The sequence below is a fragment of the Pogoniulus pusillus genome, chromosome 17 (genome assembly GCF_015220805.1).
Source record: "Pogoniulus pusillus isolate bPogPus1 chromosome 17, bPogPus1.pri, whole genome shotgun sequence".
Lineage (NCBI taxonomy): Eukaryota > Metazoa > Chordata > Aves > Piciformes > Lybiidae > Pogoniulus > Pogoniulus pusillus.
The window spans coordinates 13,005,432-13,025,573 of NC_087280.1; the positions used below are offsets into that span (position 1 = coordinate 13,005,432).

Here is a 20,142-nt window from a genome sequence, read left to right on the forward strand (position 1 = left end):
TTCTGTAAAAATGTCTTTTAATATTTCAGACTGTAGTGCATGCTTGGGTATTCCAGAGAGCCTCACTGTGTGTGGTAGGCGCCAACAGTTCACACACAGGGGAGGCGTATTTGATAATCTTGTGCCGCAGACTTCATGTAGCAACAAAAATCTTGATGGTGAGATCAGCTTCATGGTCGGAGTATTTTCAGCTCTGTCTAGCAACTGTACAGTGATAATGCCTTTTGCTATTTTCGTTTTCCTTTGAAATTTTAGATCTTCATCAGATTCAAGAGTGGAATTAATGATTGGTCTGGAACAGAGGAGTTCCCTAGGCATCAGATGGGTACTGGGGCACCAGCAATCCAGCTGGCACTGCTGCCTGGTGACAGCATCACCAAAAAGATGGTGTCAGTTTCTATCTGGAGAAGTGAATGCTGACGGATCTTCTAATCAAAATGGCTTTCTGCTGAGTAAGATCCTAAGAGGACAGAAGCTGTCACAAGGGCTCAGGCCTGGCAGCTGTTTTGGGTCAGGGTTGCTTTGTTCTCTTGGGAGAGAGCAGGCTTACAGGAGCCATGATGGAGCAGCTAATGCTGAAAGGGCATCACTCAGTGCAGGTTATCCATAGATGTAGCTACAGAACAGGGGTTATGGGAGGGCAGCCCATGGGGGTATTGCAATCCCAGTGTGTATCTGTAAGATACCAGGTGTTTCCAGTGCAAAGCAAGGGTGGACATAATGCTGGAAGTGGGAGCTGAAGGTATAAAGATGCTGGGCAATGTCTGCATTGAAAAATGAGAGTCTGCAGTTCTCATAGTCCAGCAGGATGCCAATTCTTCTGGGGGGCACAGTAAATCTGATATCTGGTGTCATCCCACTGTGCAGGAATTCGTACTTGTGCCTGTAAGCAGGAGACAGAAAAGCTGAGAGCACTCTGGCCGCTCTCAAAAGGAGAGCTTCGAGCATGTATGTATGTTTCAGAGTATGTTTCCCAGTCCCTCCCTTCTGTGTGCCTTGTGCTTACTGCCCCAGTCCTATCCAGTTCGCTAAGCAGTGGCTGTTGAGGAGCAGGCTTGGGCCTGCCTGTCTAACCTGGGCAACAAGCATTGCCTCATGCCCCATTCTGTCTGCCAGAGGATAGTTGGTAGCCCTTAGATACGAATGAGGTGTAGAGCATAGAATCAGAATGGTGTGGAAGGGACCTCTGAAGGTCATCTAGTCCAACTCCCTCTGCAGCAAGCAGGGGCACGCTCAGCTAGATACATTGCCCAGAGCTCTGTTGAGCATCACCTTGAATATCTCCAGGGATGGGCCCCAACCACCTCCCCAGGCAACCTGTTCTAGTGGCAAATAACTTGATCCTAACAGCCAATTGAAATCTGGTCTTCCCTAGTTTGAAGCCATTGCCCCTTGTCCTGTCAGTGCAGGCCTATGTAAACAGTCTCTCTCCATGCTTCTTGTAGGCCCACTCCAGGTACTGGAAAGCTGCTATTGGGTCTCCCCAGAACCTCTTCTCCAGACTGAACAACCCCAGTTCCTTCAGCCTGTCTTCATAGCAGAGGTGCTCCAAACCCCTGATCATCTTCATGGCCCTCATCTGGACCTGCTCCATCAGGTCCATGTCCTTGCTGTATTGAGGGCTCCAGATCTGGATGCAGAACTTGGGATTTTATTTTTTTTCCTGTGGGTCTTGGAGGGCAGTGTCAGTGTCCTGTAAATGTGAGCATGTACCCTTGCCACTAGGCTTAGCCTGAAGTCCCTGCCTGCATGAAGGAGCTGTCCTCTGTTATGCCAGTTAGGCTTGCCCTTGTCATCTGCTCAGCCTTGCCCCTAGATAGGTGTAGGCGTGCCAACAAGGGCATTGGTGAGACGAACTCTGTTCTGTTCTTCTAGGTCCTCCCTGAGGAACTGTGCCCTCTTTCCTGCCAGTGTTAGAGGAACTGCACACGTCCACCTTCAGAGCAGCAGCAAAGGAGCCTAATCCCTTGGGCAGAAGCTGACTGGCTCTCAGTGTGGCTGGGCACCTTCCAGACTATTGGACATCATTTTTTAAACCCCACTCTAAAAAAACCTTCTGGCTGCTTTTCCTACAAGACCTCCCTGCTCAGCCAAGGGTAGTTCCTTCACTAACTACCTCCACTCATGCCACTGAAGTCTGAGAAAATAGCCCAGCTGAAATGGATGTAACTGACTCAAACTGAGCAATGGCCCAGCTCCCTTGTCTCACTGAAGTCCATGCTCATTGGGACCTATAAGAAAGATGGGGACAATTTTTATCAGGGCTTCTTGCAACAGGGCAAGGGTTGATGGTTTTAAACTGAAAGAGGGGAGATTAGACTGGATAAAAGGAAACATTTTTTCACAGTGAGGATGGTGAAATAATGAGTTGGTCAGAGGTAGTAGCTGCCCCATCCCAGGAAACAGTCAAAGTCAAATTGGACAGGGCTTCTAGTAATCTGACCTAGTTAAAGATGTCCCTGATTAGTGCATGGGAGTTGGACTACATAGAATGGTAGAATCATAGAATGAGACAGGTTGGAAGAGACCTCCAAGATCATCCAGTTCAACCTGTCCAATCTATCCGACCAATATCATCCAGTCCAGCCCTGTCCAATCAACTAGACCACGGCACCAAGTGTCTCATCCAGTCTTGAACACCTCCATGATGGTGACTCCACCACCTCCCTGGGCAGCCCATTCCAATGGCAAATCACTCTGTGAGGAACTTCCTTCTAACATCCAGCCTATGCCTCCCCCAGCACAACTTGAGTCCTTGAAAAGTCTCTTCCAAGCCAAAACATTAAATGATTGCTTTAGAAGAACGAGAACAAACCTCAGTGTACCTCTTAGCTCAATGTAGCAAGGAAATCCCATTAGACTGCCTGCAGTGCGAGGGGGAGACATTAGCTTTAGTGGGTTTGGTCTCCCTCATTAAGCAGCATTTCTTGCTGAGTGTGAGGTGAGTGCCAGCACTGCTAAGGACCACGGCTGTGCAGCCAGTGCCTGGGGACAAGTGTATGCTCCAGCCAACTGAGCTGCATCGAGAGTCTCCCTGTGTACCAGCAGGAAGAGGACAGGCAGGTTTGGGCTTGTGCCATGCCATGCGATCCTTACCATGCTAAGGACACTCAAGTGCTCTGCAGGCTTCCTGTTCAAAGGGACCCAGCAGCCCCTTGATGACAACTGCAGGCTGGGCAGTGAGCCAGTTAGACAAGAAGTATTCGGAGGTGCCTGGGGGTGTGACATGTTTTCTTCCTTCTGGATGCTCTCACAATCAAAGGTAAAGGTGCTAATCCAGTGGTGTCTGGGGGAGAGCCAGCAGGTTCAGCTGAGACAAAGGGGAGATGGCCTTTCTGCATGCAGCTATGACTGGGAGGTACTTCCATAGGTAAGAGAGAGCAAAACCAACTGCATGCAACTGGGTTTAGCCAGATACATAGGTTACAGTTTACATGGATCTGTTACTCTCTGTCCTCCCACTGGGGGTTCCGTGACCTAAACCCAAGGTCCTTACAGCTAAGATTTTATTCAGATTTGTTCCTGGGGCTGCCCGTTTCAATGTAAGAATGTCATTAAGGAAGAGGACTTGGTTACAGGTGCCAGTATGTTCTCAACACCAGTTCATGGTGCAATGATGGAATGTCAGAGGCCCCTGGGTAAGTGTTTGCTCTGAGTTTGATGCAAAATCTCTGGCTCCCTCCTGCAGTCAGGAGCCCTCAGCTGCTTTGCCTGCAGGTGCACATGTAGGAGTGTTCCTGTAAGCAGCTCTGGTGCCTCTGTGGCCCTTACCTTGATGGTGTGATGATATGCCTCATGCACCAGGATGAGTTGTTTGCCCCCAGATAACCATGTCTTGGAGTGTTTTCGAAAGCCACACCAATTCTGTACTCTGTATCTTCTGCAACTTCCACCTCCCAGTAATGCTTTCCTGGAAATGGGATCAGACTACCCAGGATCCCAATGCACCTGTAGGAGGCAGACAGGAATATATGCTGTGTCAGGAACTCTGCAATGCTATTTACAGTGTTCAGGCATGTAATGGCATTACATATCAACAAACAAAAGCCACTTTTGCTGTCTCCTTAGCAGTTCAGCATAGATTGTTGACTACAGCAGTCGACGTGCTGAGGACTTGACACACAATCTGCAGTTTTATTTGTGACACCTACCCTGTTTTTGCCTGTGGGTAGCTTTGTAGAAATGAGTACCCTGGACACTTTCAGGCATAGGGAGAACAGCATGCTATGCTGCCTGAGTTTTCTGGGAAAGTTACCATTACTTCTTAGAGTGCTCTGGTGAACCCCAGTATAGCAGGGAAAAAGGGCTACAGATTTTGTACTTTCATCCCAAACAGCCCAAGGATTGAAATGTCACTTGCCATCAGGAGCTGAGCACTGTAACAGCATGAACCTCCTGGGGCAGCTGCAGAGGAGGAGCCCTGCCTGTGCTGTGTTTGGAGAGACAAGCAAGAATTGAAGATGGAAGGAGAGCTCAGAATATGCTGAGGTATGTGGGCTGTGAAAAAATGTGATAGTAGACTGCGATTCCTAATCTTCACAACAGGAACCATGTAAAAGAGAATTCTTTAAAAAGATGTGTGGGAGAGACCCTTCAACTTGACTCAGGGGAGCTGGGCACTTAGAATACACAAGTCTGCAAAACCATGGATTCTGAAGCAAGAAAGTTGGGCAAAAGAACCCATGCCAAATGCTTCTGAAACACCCTAACTTGATTTGAGAGCAACATAAATCCTGTAGGACCACACTCCAGCTTTTCCTAGAGAGAAGTACATGTTATAGTAACTGTCTGTCATTGCTGCATCACAAGAGACAGCAAGTTTCAAAACACACCTTCAGTTTTGGATGAGTGGTCACATGCATCCTGTATGTTTCTGTGGTAGGGTCATCTAAAGTTGTACATTCCAAAGGCAAAAGATGTTGCTGCCAGAGACTGAGCTGGCCTGCCTCTAGGTAATGCTGAGAAAGAGCTGCAGTCAGCATTCAGAGGGCCTGCAGTGTAAGGACAGGCATGCACAGCAAGATGTACTCTGCCATCTCAGCAGCAATAGCTTAAAGCAAGCGTACAGTTCATTGCAAGTGCATGTAGATGTCTTGGGAGTAGTTTACAGGCTGCTGCAATCAGGACTCAATGGGGCTGTGTTGCTAAAGCTTGAGAATGAAAAAGAATGATGCAAAATAGATGAGTATAAACATCTGTGAGCAAAATATTACCACAGTAATGAGAGTTGCAAAGGCAGCAAGGCAAACATAAGTCAGACCATAGGAGCTGCTGTGGTTAGGAAACACATCAGACTTTTGGAAATCACACAGACTTCACAGAGAAGAGTTTGTGAGTCTTAGTCATTTCAGCTAGAGAGCTTTTTTGCTGTTTTTTGGCAGTATCTTGGCCTGAGACTTCTAAAAGTTTACAGTGGCATCAGACAGTCCCAGAGTTCAGACTCTGTGCCAGCTCTTGCTGTCTGTGTGAAACATAAAAGCACCCTGTGGAAGTGGGACATGGAGCAGCTGGACTGCCACAAAGATAATCAGAGGGCTGGAGAACCTCCCCTGTGGGGCTAGGGCTGTTCAGCCTAGAGAAAGGAAGGCTTCAGGGAGACATCAGTGCAGCCTTCCAGTACCTGAAGAGGGCCTACAAAAAAGCCAGGACTGGGTATTTTGCAAGTGCTTGTTGTGACAGGACAGGGGGCAGTGGCTTTAAAATTAAGGAGGGTAGATTTACACTAGAGATGTAGAAATCCTTTACAGTGAGTGTGGTGAGACACTGGAACAGATTGCCCAGGGAAGTCACGGGTGCCTCCTTACTGGACGTGTTAAAGGCCAGGTTGGATAAGGCTTTGAGCAACCTGGTCTGGTAGAAGGTGTCCCTGCCCGTGGCCATGAAGTTAGAACTAGATGATCTTCAAGGTCCCTTCCAACCTAAACCATTCTATGACTCTATGAATCCCGTTTAGTCTTGATGACTTTAATGAAGAGAATTGTCTATCTCCTGGCTCTTTTTTAGTGATCTCTTTTTTAGTGATCTCTTTTTTAGTGATCTCTTTTTTAGTGATCCCTTTAAGTAACCTATGGAAGAACCAAGTTGTGGGCTTGTATTATTCCATTTGCAGATGCCTGTCTTGGTTCTGTGGTGGTTCTGTGGTTCTTGCTGTAAACATGCCTTTCAGCAAGCTGACTCTCATTTCAATGCCAAAGGGCCTAATTCTTCTTTGAAAGAAACACCTGTAGGCCCAGACAGTATCAGCCAGATCTGTCAGCAACAGATTTCAATGTTCAAATTTTAGTTCAGTGTTACCCAACATGTCCAAGCAGGTTTGTTTGTAATTGTGGCTGGCTGCATCTGTAATCCTCTTTATAAACTTGCACGAACTTCCACCTGATGCTCAAGTCCCAAAGAGCAACTAATGGGAGAGATTTAAATTCACAAAACCAATGAGAGCTGCTTGAAAGCCTCGTTAGATACTTTTCTGGCAAATATTTTAAAAGCCCAAACAGACCAGCTGTGCTTTGAACCACACAGGCCCTTTTCAAAGAGGGCCAAGCATCCAGAGCATCAGTGGCCCTTTTTTGTCCATTCTGTAGTATTTGCTGTAGCAAACAAGTCTGATATAAGGTGACACAGCTTTTTAAATCCCAGTAGTGCTATATGAAGATTATATAGGTTTGCTTTTTTTTCTCTTGTGACATTTTCCTGCTGCTTTTGGGCTATGTAAATATTAAATGGGAAGTTTTGGAATTGGAGTTGATGCACACATTGTGCAAAGGGAGATGTTGTAGATAGCATGTGTGAGTCACCTTAAGAATTCTCAGAAAAGAGCAGCAAGCCACAGGGAGATCAGTGGTGGTGCTCAGAAATGGTAACTCCAATGAAACTACAGGGCCTGGCTAAAAATGGATATCACAGTATCATCAGGGTTGGAAGAGACCTCACAGATCATCAAGTCCAACCCTTTACCACAGAGCTCAAGGCTAGACCATGGCACCAAGTGCCACGTCCAGTCCTGCCTTGAACAGCCCCAGGGACGGCGACTCCACCACCTCCCCAGGCAGCCCATTCCAGTGTCCAATGACTCTCTCAGGGAAGAACTTTCTCCTCACCTCCAGCCTAAATCTCCCCGGGCGCAGCCTGAGGCTGTGTCCTCTTGTTCTGGTGCTGGCCACCTGAGAGAAGAGAGCAACCTCCTCCTGGCCACAACCACCCTTCAGGTAGTTGTAGACAGCAATAAGGTCAAGGATATGGAGTATTATTCTCCAAGGAACTATGGGGAAAGCCTAGTTTCAAACTGAATGAAGCACATTTTTAAAAGAATGTGATTTTCTAAAAGATGAGTACCTCACAAGGACTGACAAAGATATTTGCAGTTGTCTAAAACTGAAGACAATAGTAGTCACTTATGCAAAAACCAAGATGGGAAAACCCCACAAATACAGTCTGGAAGTTTTACTTGGTCAGTGCATGCCAGTAAACCTTTTGAGTGGATTTAAATTCAAGGTAGGGGTGTATCAGTGTGCACAAAGCAGCGACATACCACACGCATTAGTTGCAACTGGAATTCTTCCATGTACCTTGTAAAGCTGTTATCGTAGACAGGCAGATCACACTCTGGGTTTTCCAGTTCATCACATGCAATTGTAAATCCATCATCTAGAATCGCCAGTAAAGGATGGGCTGTGTCCTCGTTAAGGCAGAAGTAGGTGCCTGCAAGAGAGAATGCCTGAGGCTAACTCCAGAAACTCCTTATGGCTTTAGGGCTTGCAGCAAGAATGTGGTGAAATGTTGTCTGGATTCACAAAATGATTAACTAGTGTTCTGGAAGGAATCTGTGGCTTCTGTTGAAAGGACAGCCGTGCCCATTTGGAATTTTTCTAATAAATGGGTGGTTTATAGCTTAACACTGCTTAGTTACAGCCTTGTGAAGAGCAGAAAAGGAGCCTTAATCTGGTTTTGAACCCAGCCAGGGCTCAAAGCTGTGGGCATTGTGCAGGAATTAGTTAGGAGGAGATGAGAGGTCTTCCCTGCAATGGACTGTCCAGTTTCAGGCCATCTTGCTCAGAGCTGAAGTGATCTATTTTCAGCCACTGAAAGGATGAAAGTATGTCGGCTCTTCTCCCTTCGGAGACTTCACAAAGCAGGTGTGACACACTGCACTCCCAAGAGCAGCCACCTGCGTCACAGCTGCTGTTTGTAGTTGGTGTTTGTGTATCTACCCCAGTAAGGAAGAATCAAAGGTCATTCTCAGTGCTGGAAGTGAGCACTTGCCGCTGACAGATCCATTTGCCTCAGCTGTTTGCATAATGTTGACTCAGAGAAGACAAATCTCTTCATGCTAATCCCAAATGAAATCATTATAATCAAACTGCAAGTTACTTCAATGCCAATACAATACAAACAGTGATGGGGCTGCTGAAAACAAACACATGCTCTGCAAGCAGAACTGGCAAATTCCAACACTGAGTTTGATTTAAGCAGTTGAAATGCACACAGACAATGGTAAGACAATGACAGTCCTCCTCTCCAGGAATTTAAGAATGACCATTTCTTTTCTGTGGTGCTACTGATGTGCAGCAGACAGGTTCCTTACCGAAACATGGCCTTTTGCAGGTTAATGGGTGCACGGTTAACTTGCTGAGTGAGCACAATTTGCAACCAGCTCAGGGAAAGTAAGGGCAGAAAAGACGCAAGTGTGGTGTGAATGCACCTGTGAGAAGTGTGGGAGGTTTGAGACAATCCAGTGAACTTGTAGCATCATTATGGCAAGGCTGAAAATGAAAGCAGATGTGTACTTATAACATTAAAATGAGCTTTGATTAGGTGGTTGGAAGGGGAAAGGGCTTCCAACTTCCCTCTGGGGGAGAAGGTTAATCCTTGACCAGCCTAACACTGATAGCTAAAGTGATAGTGCTGTATCAGTCACCAAATGCAAAGCTTCCAGCTGAGAGCTGGACTGCCTTCTTCCTGATGGCAACCAGCCCTCAGAGCTTCCTCAGTCGAGCTGGAGACAAAGAAAGATTTTTGCATTCCCCAACGACTCTGGAAAGTGCTGACTGTCTCAGCCATACTTTCCAGCAGCAGCATCATTACAAGGTAATCTCCGAGGTAAAGTAACATTGCACTACAATTTTCTTCATCAGTGTGTCAGTACTTGGCAAGCTGGCAACACCTGGAGGCACTGGGGTGATACTGTCTTGTAGAATTATTAGAAATTTGTCACTTTCAAGTGTCAAATGTACTGGACAGAGATAATTTTAAATTACAGAGCTAAAGCAATGCACTTAATGTTACAAAAAGCGTGGGGTTTTTTTTCCCATTCCCAAAAGGTTACCATGTGTGCAGTTAGATGCAAGAGATTAGGACCTGATCCAGAGGCCATTGAAAACAGCAGGAATCTGTCTGTTGAGATAACAGATGCTGCAACAGAGTGCTGGAATTGTTCTGAGCTGTATGGTACCTGTGGTGTGTATCAGGACAGGTTCGCTTCTCTCACTGGAACCGCCCAGGTTTAGGGCTCTTACACAGACGCGATAGCTTTGTGTTGGCTGGAGGTGAATTAGGACTTCGCAGTTAGGAATCCCAACAATAGATCTACAGAAAATACACCCATGGAAAATGAGAGGGTAGAGAAGAAAAACAAGTATTTATTATTCTGACCCACAAAGATGAAATTACATGATCAGTAACCCTCCCACAACACAGAATCATAGACTAATAGAATCCTACGAGGAGAGGCTGAGGGAGCTGGGGTTGTTTAGCCTGGAGAAGAGGAGGCTCAGGGGTGACCTTATTGCTGTCTACAACTACCTGAAGGGTGGTTGTGGCCAGGGGGAGGTTGCTGTCTTCTCTCAGGTGGCCAGCTCCAGAACAAGAGGACACAGCCTCAGGCTGCGCCAGGGGAAATTTCGGCTCGAGGTGAGGAGAAAGTTCTTCACTGAGAGAGTCACTGGGCACTGGAGTGGGCTGCCTGGGGAGGTGGTGGAGTCGTCGTCCCTGGGGCAGTTCAAGGCAAGGTTGGATGTGGCACTTGGTGCCATGGTCTAGCCTTGGGCACTGTGGTAAAGGGTTGGACTTGATGATCTGTGAGGTCTCTTCCAACCTTGGTGATACTGTGATACTGTGATTTTGATTGGAAAAGACCTCTAAGATCAGGGAGTCCAACCACTGACTGAACACCATTGTGGCAGTTAAACCATATCCTGAAGTGCCATATCTACACATTTTTTTTAAACACACCTCCACCAGCTCCCTGGCAGCCTGCTCCACTGCCTGACTACTCTTTCAGTAAAGATTTTTCTTCCTAATATCCCATCTGCACCTCCCCTGGTGTGATTTGAGGCCATTCTCTCCTGTCCTATCACTTGATACTAGGGAGAAGAGACCAACACTCACCTCACTCTAACCTTTCAGGTAGTAGTAGGGAGCAATGAGATCTCCCTGCAGCCTCCTCTTCTCCAGGCTAAATGGTCCTAGTTCCCTTGGCTGCTGCTCTTGAGACTTGTTCTCCAGATTCTCCACCAGCTTTGTTGCCCTGCTCTGGATACACTCCAGCAACCCAATGTTCTTCTTGTAGTGAGGGGCTCACAACTGAGCACAGTATTTGAGGTGCAGCCTCATCAGTGCTGAGTACAGGGGCATAATCACTTCCCTACTCCTGGCCACACTGTTCCTGATACAGGCCAGGATGCTTTAGGCCTTCTTGGCCACCTGGGCACACTGCTGGCTCATGTTCAGACAGCTCTTGACCAGCATTCTCAGGTCCTTCCTTAGTGCTATCTGATGCCACAGGACATGAAATGGTTTCATCTCTACAGGTTAGGGACTCCATAGAATAGTGACTCACTCAGTAATGTTATTGCTGTTTTCTTCATCTGTCATCTTGGACAACTCAACTGTGTAGGAATCAACAGGGTTAAGGTCTCTAGATTCCCAGCACACCAGTGCTGCATTTTCACAGCTTCGGATCTTTTCAGTCTTTATAGTAGGTGGTGAAGGAGCTACAAAGTATGCAGAAGAACAACTTTAAGCTGTTGCTTGAAGATATTTGCAACAAGCATTCTTTGAAGACTCAGAAAACAGAACAGTTGTTTACTAATAGCATATAGCTGAAGAAACTTGCTTCCCCAATGTACAATAAAGAGCAGGCAGGGCAATTAACATTGCTGTTCAAAGATTTCATCTGGACCATAAAGACCACAAGAGAATTGATCAGGAAAGTTTATCTCTGTCACAGAGGTGCGTATTTTCTCTGCCATAAGATGTCAAACACATCTTTGAGTGTTTTAAAGTCTCACTCTGACTTGCTTAATTTCATGGCAGGATTTCACAAGATGTGCTTGACTGAACTGCAGTTACAAAGGGCAGCACAGCAGATGAATCCACAAAACACCTACTGGCCAATAAAAAGAGGGGCTAGCATCCACTTGGCAGAACTGGGAGACTCGGACTTTATTGTCAGTCTTCACTTCCCTGCATTTAGATATATTATTTTGTCTCTGTGCTTCACTTTCCTCAACTCTCAAATGGGGACAACTGGCCTGATAAGCTCTCCAAGTGAAAGCAGGAAATCCTCATGCAGTCAGTAGACTCAGATTGGAAGAAACAAAGTGCCCGGAAAGCATTACTGGTGTAAAATGCAGAGATGGCTGTGAATCTCACTGTGAAGGTCATGTAGAAATATGAACACAATATTTTTACCTGTTACATAAACTGCTTTCTCACTTGGTGGACTGATACCAGAGGCATTTAAAGCACTGACCCAAAATTCATACTGTGTGTTGGGCAGCAGATCAGTAATGGTGCAGTACGTTTCTCTGACTTTTAGCATATGCTCTGAAATGAAAACAACAAAGCATTTACAGTGACTTTATACTCGTCCCCAAAGCTGCCTCAAATAATTGAGTTGGGGCACACTGTTTTGTGTGCTGAGTTCCAGAGAGCTCCTTGTGCTCCATGCCCTTTGATCAGCTGTCAGGCTGTTTCACCATGCTTTCCTGTAAGTAAGCAGTAATCAGGTAAAACATCAGCTTCTGAAGGAAGCATCCCTGCTTTTCTTTCTGAATTGGCCATTGAGCACTCTGCTGGCTTCTGCATTTGCTGGAGCAGTGACTGGGTATTTTCAGTAAAAGGTTTTGCAAGCATATTATTAGTAAAGACAGTTTTGTCACAAGGCTGGGACATTTTAGGATAGTCCTGTGGTTCTTTTTTGGTGCACATGGATAATGGGGAGTTACAGCCTATTATTAGCACTGAGATAAACTGTAAAATGACTGTGGGGGTTCAGTGGGTGTGCTGATAGTATGATGGTTTGATCTCTATAAAAATAGTGTGCTTTGCAGCAGATGCAGCCTATGTCTAATACTGTGCCTGCTCTCCTGTAAAGGAAATACTACTGCTGAGACTTGACTTTGTCCATTGTCCTCTTCCCAGTCCTGCTATCCCAGCTATTGCCCCACCCTGGTTTTGCTCTCTGCAGCTGGCAGCATGGCAGCCTGTCAGGGGATGAGCGTCAAAGCCAGAAGCAGGAAATGCAGTGGCAGATACGACAGTTTTGATGGTGAAAAGAGTGCACAGAAAGTGCACAGAGGCATTCTGGAACCAGCTGATTTTGCCAGTGAAGGGCTGAGGTGCCTCCTTGAGTCCTGGGCTGCTTACCTGATTGTTCATCGCTGTGCCTCTCATGGCTTACTGGTTTATAGCACAGTTGGTAGCACTCAACAGTGTCATCTGAGAAGAGGCTCCAGCAAACTCTCAGTGAGGTGCCAGTTGCTGCATTGGGAGCCTGGGGATTGATCATAGGGGCACAAGGAGCTGCCGGGGGGGAAAACAGGTCAGTTTCTGTATAGGTGTGGTATGTTATTCACAGGCAAATGCATCTCTCAGAGAGGTATTTACATAAGACATAGGCACTGAATGTCATGGAGAAAAGTTAGGAGCCATAGTTGCAGATAATAATCAGGTCACTGAACTTGTGTATAAACTAGTCTTGCCTCAAATCAAAATTCAAACAATAAAACCTAAGTCTCCACCTAACTTTCCTCCATAAACATGACCTGCCGTGCCTCAGAGGGCTCCTGTTCCCACTGAGTAGCATGGCCCTGCAGGAGCAACACCTACATGCACTGCATTGCTGTGGACCAGCCCAGAGCTGAGGAGCCTCTGGAGGAAAGATGAGGGAACAGCTGTACAACAGTGGGGCAACAGCACCAGCAAACTAGTGGTAAATGTGATTTTATGTACGAAAAACACACTGTATAGGCATAAAAAGTGCATGTTGTTCTTTCCTGACAGAAAAGATGCTGAACATTTTTTTTCTGTATTTCCTAAGGATAATAGGAAAAAGGATTGCTAAACAGCAGAGGAACAAGCCACTGTATCATAAGAAGCTATGCAGGTTTCTTAAAGCAGTCTGATGTCTCTCTCTACTTCGTTCAAGCAACTCCAAGGTAAGATGAGCTGTCACTAAGCAGGCATGACCCAACAACAGAAAGGGGTAGTCTTGGTGAGTCCTCTAGAAAACCACCCAGCAAAAGTAGAGAAGGCCAAACTGGGTAATTCTGCTAATTTTATACTGAAAACAAATGAAAAGTAAATTCAAAAATAGCTTTCAGTGTCTCAGCATGTATGGGCAAACAAAAAAAATCTAGAGGAAAAGCTAGGGAAAAGCTAATTCTGCCTTTGCAGTTTTCCTTTGAAAGAAGTAATGGACTTCTGTTTAATCCATATCCCTAATTAAATGAAAATAGGTCTGAAGTAATGATCAGAAAAGATGAGTACCTGGGATTGCATTAATGGAGTTCATTAGTTGTTCAACTTCTGAGAAATCTATGACCCGCTCTTCAAACTCTGGATGTGTTGATAGCTCTAAATCCACTTCTTTCTTCAAGAATTCTTCCAGCCTGTAATTGTAGGGAGAAAAGCTATGTGTAATTGCAAGTGCTACAGTGTTGGAGAGACCTTTCTATGATACCTATAGGATAGAAGAAAGGAACAGCAAATATCTAAAATGGCAGCCATTTCCTTAAATAATGGCTTCATAGTTGTACAAAGGTCAGCCTTGCCAAGTCCCTTTGCGTGGAGATAGACAGCCACATGTCACATCAGTGCTCCAGGATGCCAAACAGCTGGATGCTGGTGAGACTGAGAGACCACACTATGTGTGTCCTGCTCATGCAGCGAGCTGGCTGCTGCACACTGCGCTGCTGCTGCTGAGCAGGTGGTTGAGATTTCCACAGCACCTCTCTGTGGAAAGCAAGCTGTTAGCTCCATGACTTTCATTACCTTGAGTTCATGACACTATTACTAACTCATGACCTCATGGTTCTAGGTGCTGCAGATTTAAAATAGACAAACTGTTTTGTCATAAACGATGACTGCCAATTTAAATGTATATTTTTGTGGCTGATTTCGTGTGCCTTAAGACTTCTACCAACTATTCCAAGATGTTTCAGGAACTGCTTTGAGCATTTACAGCTTGACTTTCAACCCTTCTATATTAATGCATAAATAAACCTGTTACTAATCTATTTAGGGGGCTCAGTTTTAGTAGGATTTGTATCTAGAGCATTTCTTCCAAAGACTTTTGCAATCCTGTTTTTCAGTCACTAAAATTAGTTCCTTATGACTAAGCTGAAAACAGTGATTTATTCATGCTCTAACTCTCCTTTGTTTTTTTTTAACTGGCTCAAAACTGGTTTTGAGTGTTAAACTTCTTAAAGCAACTTTTCCTGATGCAGTTTACACCAGAAATCCTGAAGGATTCAATAGCTTTAGTAGTTTAGGTAATATATGTGTGCCTGAACAGAGTCCAGAACATTCAAGTGTCTCCAAAATCAGGTCCAATTAGCAGGAAGAAATGTGACACAAATTCCAGACTGTGATACTACCTCTCAACCATGGTTACTGCTGCCTGTAGGAAAAAAAGAGAGGGAGAAAGAGAGAGAATGTTAAACACAGAAAAGACACATTTCTTGCATTAGTCCAGAGTCAGACTACACTATACTGTTGACCTGTCTTAACATGCATTATCCCAGATGCAGCCCTGGAGTGAACTACTTGGCTCTCACCCAGCTCCAAGCACAAAGCTGTGCCTAACTGTCCATTCACATGGGCAGATCTTGGCTGATAGCGTGCAGTATCAGGCAATAACCAGTGTGTGCACAGCTAGATTCTAGACAGTATCCTTCCTCGGTTGTCCAAAGTGCCAACAGTGAAATTATCTGCATTGGAAGGAATGTGAGCAGTGCATTTTGCTGGAAGACAGACAAACAGTCCCTGGAGAAACCTGAGCAGTGGACTCATGACTAAGAGCTGTTTGCTTCTTGGTGAAGAATGGCTCCTAAGGGTGACGTAAAACTGTTTATGAGCTAAGGAGGAAATAAGGTTCTTCTAGAGAGGTAGAGAAACAGAAGTCAGCTCATGTGAAGAACTCAGCAGGTTGGAGTGACACAGCAAGTTGATCCATTGGAACAGACTAGAGTTTTTAGGAGATTTGTTTGCTGTCTGGTTCAGCAGTTACTGTGACTGTGCTATAGAAATGCTCCCATCCACCTGAGTCACAGGGCAACTCAGAGCAATCACTCAGCAGTGAAAATTCTCTCTTTTTTTTCAATTATTTTTCTACCTACTAAGGAAAAATAACTTCTTGACACCTCCTCAACAGTGGGAATCATCCATCACTTTGCAGGAGCTCCTGATGTATTTAGTTTGGAGCCTCCTGCAGCTGAACTTTCCAAGAAAATGAGCATGAACAAAGAAATGTCTTCTCAACTGGCTGCAGCAGCCTGTCTGCTCTGAGCAGGAAAGCTGAGCTTGAAGGAGGCAAAGAACACTATGTGCTTCCAGAGTTTCCTGAGATAAATCTTTTAGAGAGGTATCTTCTCTCTGAACCCCAGTGAGACTCACAAATCACTAAGCATCCAAGTTACAAGCTTCTACTGCTGCCTCTCCATTTTGTCCTCATTCTGTTGCCTCATTAAGTCAGTGCCACCATGTCAAGCACTTGGAGGAGTGACAGCATCATGGACTGAGCACTCCAAATGTTCTCTAGCAATAAAGCCACTTGGGACTATTCAGCTGGGGGCTAGCTGCAAGCATCAAAGAGCATCCAGAAGGGGCCCTGCCAGCTAAAACACTTTACCTTCATAAAACTGGCTTTGTCGTTTTCCAGGCAAAGCTCCTGTGTTGTGTCTGTCAGCTCCTTGCAGGTGTTGAGATGTTCCCCACAAGTGACTAGCTGCTCATACAAAGCTTCCAGCTTCTGCCTCTTCTCTTCCCCTAGAGCTTCCAATTGTTCTTCATACTTCTGAGCAAGCACTTGCACTGCATCGTTGTAATGCACCTCAAAGTTTTGCTCCTGCCTCCCAAAGTTTTCCTGCAAGGCATTTTAATGTTGTTCCTTGGTGTCAGACCTGATTCATAGGTCAGTCAGAGAAAAATCAGACTCATGGCTGCCTAAAATTCTCTTTGCCAGGGAGGCAATACCAGTACACAGAGGCTGCAATTTGACTAATTTGCATTTTTAAGGGTTTATTGTAATTGTTTACCTCCCCTGAGGCACAAGAGAGTGTTAGATTTGGTCCCAGACATAATGGCATCAGAAATTATAATAAAAACAATGATGCAAGCCAACTGTCTCCAACCTAAACCCAGGGAGCACAGCTAGGGATATATGCCAGCCATAATCTCACAAGTATTTCCAACAACACATCCTTCCATGAAAGAAACCATGGCAACCCAGTGAGAGCCATGGATTCACACTGGGAAAGCTGAGAAGCTAATGCTGGTATCCCCACTCACTGCTGGAGAGAGCATCAGGAAGGAAGATTTAAGGACCAGGGAAGGCTTTGTTGCCAGTAGCTCTCCACTACTTGGGCAACTAATTTCCTTCTGTGCCACACGCAGTGGAGAACAGACAGCAGGTGTCTTGAGTTACTGCTTCAGTTTGACTTGCTGGCAGCTGAGCCATTTCCCCTGGTACCCAGTTGCCATTAGCCAAGCAGGAGCACAACCCTTGAAGTGCTACAGCTGGACCAAGAGTTTGCCTGTAGCTAGAATTTCTGTAGTTGAAACTTGAGTGAAGCCAGTGGGTAGGCTCTGGATGGACCAGTCAGATCTCAGGCCCTTGGCCATTTAAAACTAAGATAACCCAAGTGGGACTCACTATATCTGAATGCCAAGTATCTGTGCAAGTGCTTGGTCTTACTAGCCCACTTGAAAAAAATCACTGGGGTGAATTTTCCTGAGTACTTCAGCCTAGGCAAACCCCAAGACAACTCTGTGCTCTGCTCATTAACAACTGAACAGTATGACTGTCAAAACTGTTCTAACCCAAGCACCACAAAGTTAGCCCAAGAAAAAATGCCTTACCTCTACAGTGATGAAGATTTCCTCCAAGTGACTGGCAAAGTTTTCCACCTGGGCAATCTGCTCTTCCAACTTGCACATGTTTTTATGAATCTCTTCCTACCAAAACACCCAGCATCATTCTTAGTATGTTTAACTATACTGTGTTAGAGGCATGGTGTTACACTTGTGTTACTCTTACCTTTTCACTTTCCACAGCACCAGGGAGCTGAGCCACCTCATGATCCTTGTGTTCACCAAACAGTTTGTCAAATGCTCGGATTGGTATCTTGCAGGTAGAACAAAAAACATCTGCAGCTTCCTCCTCCTCACTGACAGCCTGACTGTTCCACTCCTCTGACTTGCTGCTGCTGCTAAGCTCCTCTCTGGACCATATGGGGCTCTCATCCTCTGTTCTGGCTTTGTTCTGTTCTTCATCTTGAGAAGTCTTGCCAGGATGTCCCTCTTGCTTTGGGCTTTGACTGTGATTTCTTGCTGGAGAGCTGCTTTTTGATGCATTATATAGGGAGCCTGGTGATCCTGCTTTTCCTATGCGAGCAGGTGACCATCTGCTCTCCACCATCTCCGTATGTCCTCCAAGAAGCTCAAGCTCTTTTTCTCTGTCCTCATCAATTCCATACATCTTAGCCAACTCTGCAACCTCCTTTCCCAAATCATATCCAGGTTCTTGTGAGTGCCGAACATTTTCACTACTTGGTGCAGAGTCCCTTTTCATATCCCCCATAGATCTGTCTCCTTGACCAGACAGCTCTTCAGGAAAGATATCAAACCTTTCCTTTGATCCATAAAGATCCATGTGATAAAATATCAAGCCTTCAGCCTCAGTTTCACTAGCTTCTAGGACTGGTGGGGAAGCTGAACGGCCGAGCAGCTGCTCACTAGTTTCATCCTCTCTTGCACTGCCAGATCTGGATGACATTGGTATCCTCAGTGAGGCTCTTGAGATGTCAAGTCTTAAGCCTGGAAAAGATAAAAATGATCCTTAGCTACATACTTAGATATCAAGCATGAGTTTTTCCTGCTTAAAAATATACATATGGAATAGGGCCTGAAGGCAGGCACAGAAAAGATGAGAAACAGTAGTTTTGATCTGAGTGCAGTCATAGGAAGCTTGGTTTTTTTCTCACCTCTGTGCAATGCACAGCAGAGAGCTGTCTCTGATGTGCATCCTATGTTTCTTTGAGTGGCTCATCTGTGACCCTGATGTCTGATTTCCAAACTGTGGAGCAGGCTTGTCCTCAGCTCAACACTGCAATGGTGCTCCAGGCACACTTAGTGCAGTTCTGTGCAATTCGTGACAGCCTGGTCTGAAATCTGCTCACCCTTCAGCTGCTATCAAGTGCTGCTTCAAAACCATCAGCCAGGCATACTGCAGGATGTCCTTTCTTGTGAGCACTGATGCCACATACCACACTAGTAAATGCCCTGAAAAATGCTGTTCTGGATTTTTCAAGTTGCTGTTCTTGATAGTGAAACTTGAGGTTTCTTTTAATATTATTCTCAGTCTCCAGGTCCTTTCTAGAAAACAGGGGGAAATACTGCCTAGTGGGGGTCCTCAGGGGCTGTGAAAACACATGCTTCAATGTAAGGGAAGCTCTGAACAAAATGGTGAGGATCTCCATGATAGAACATACAAAAACTAGGAAGCAAGGCAGGTCATTGACCCCAGAATGGAGAGAAGGTTCTGGCCTGGAGACTACACACTTTGTCCATTCTGTGCAATGAGGGAAGTGTGAAAACAGCATCTAGAAGCAACCTGCGAAGCTGTGTGATAAAGCAGATGCATGTGGTACAACATTAAAGGCAATTTTAACACTGACTGCCCAAACCAGCCTGTACTAACAACAGCACATGAAATAAAACTAGTAGAGAGTCAGTGGTGAAACATCCCTGCAGGCTTCTACTGTTCACCAGCACAAAAAAATGACAACTACAAAACTACTCAGGTCAATTTTATCAGCATTTTACTACTGCAATCAATAAAATTAATGGAAAGATGTCAGCTGAATATTAATGAACCTATAATTACATTCAGTCCTAGTAATTGAAGCAAATGAAAGCTTTGAAGCCACTGTCTCACACTGAAAAAGTCAAAAGGTCAGTCAGACATCAAGGTTATCAGAGCTTCTGCAGAAGCTTTCACATAAGCTTTGCTTTCAAACTGCTTGTTATGGTCTTTATAGTTTCCAGTACTTGTTATCACTCAAGTACTTGCTATCACCTCAAATTTATTTCATCAATATTTTACTAACATTTCTGAGAATTACTTAGCTAATGAAGGCAGCACAGCCAGTCACTTACTAGAAAGCAACTTCCTGAACCAGTGAAAAATACTAAACAATTTCCCACTCTAGTTTTATGTCGATGACTGAAGACAGTCCAGCCTACCAGACCATTAAGAAAACACACACAAGTTCACTGTTTGTCTTCTGGCACTGCAGACATGGGTGTGGATTCTATAAGTAGCAATATCTTACTATAGACAAAACCACTGAAGTTAGGCAGAAATATAATTTATGTTAAAGACAATAAAATGCATCATGCAAATTCTAATGTATTAAACAGAGAAAAGGTCTTGGCACATACCAGAAAATGTTGTCTGGCTCCCTCTGAGACTTTTTTCTCCATAATTATAACAATAAGGCTTGCTGTAGAAGCTACTACTAACTAGGAAAGTGAATTAACAAGTATTTCTCCTACTAAAATGAAATCAAATTACATAAATTAAAATGAGCATAATTAAGCTTGTCTGGAACTCTGCTGCCTAAATAAGATTTTCAGATGATT

The 20,142-nt window shown here is 45.0% G+C and overlaps 1 protein-coding gene across 1 annotated transcript in view; it reads right to left on the reverse strand.

The window, feature by feature from the left end:
- The window catches only part of FSD2 (fibronectin type III and SPRY domain containing 2), a 23,713-nt gene continuing 3,571 nt past the window's right edge, over positions 1-20,142 (reverse strand). The window contains exons 2-13 of the mRNA XM_064157730.1: positions 17,537-18,315; positions 17,359-17,454; positions 16,130-16,363; positions 14,877-14,899; positions 13,768-13,889; positions 12,646-12,801; positions 11,689-11,823; positions 10,835-10,988; positions 9,449-9,582; positions 7,566-7,698; positions 3,772-3,948; positions 1-883 (exon numbers count right to left, since the gene is read on the reverse strand). Coding sequence (XP_064013800.1) covers positions 631-883; positions 3,772-3,948; positions 7,566-7,698; positions 9,449-9,582; positions 10,835-10,988; positions 11,689-11,823; positions 12,646-12,801; positions 13,768-13,889; positions 14,877-14,899; positions 16,130-16,363; positions 17,359-17,454; positions 17,537-18,274 — 2,355 coding nt within the window. The 5' untranslated portion in view covers positions 18,275-18,315 and the 3' untranslated portion in view covers positions 1-630. The remainder of the gene's footprint in view (positions 884-3,771; positions 3,949-7,565; positions 7,699-9,448; positions 9,583-10,834; positions 10,989-11,688; positions 11,824-12,645; positions 12,802-13,767; positions 13,890-14,876; positions 14,900-16,129; positions 16,364-17,358; positions 17,455-17,536; positions 18,316-20,142) is intronic.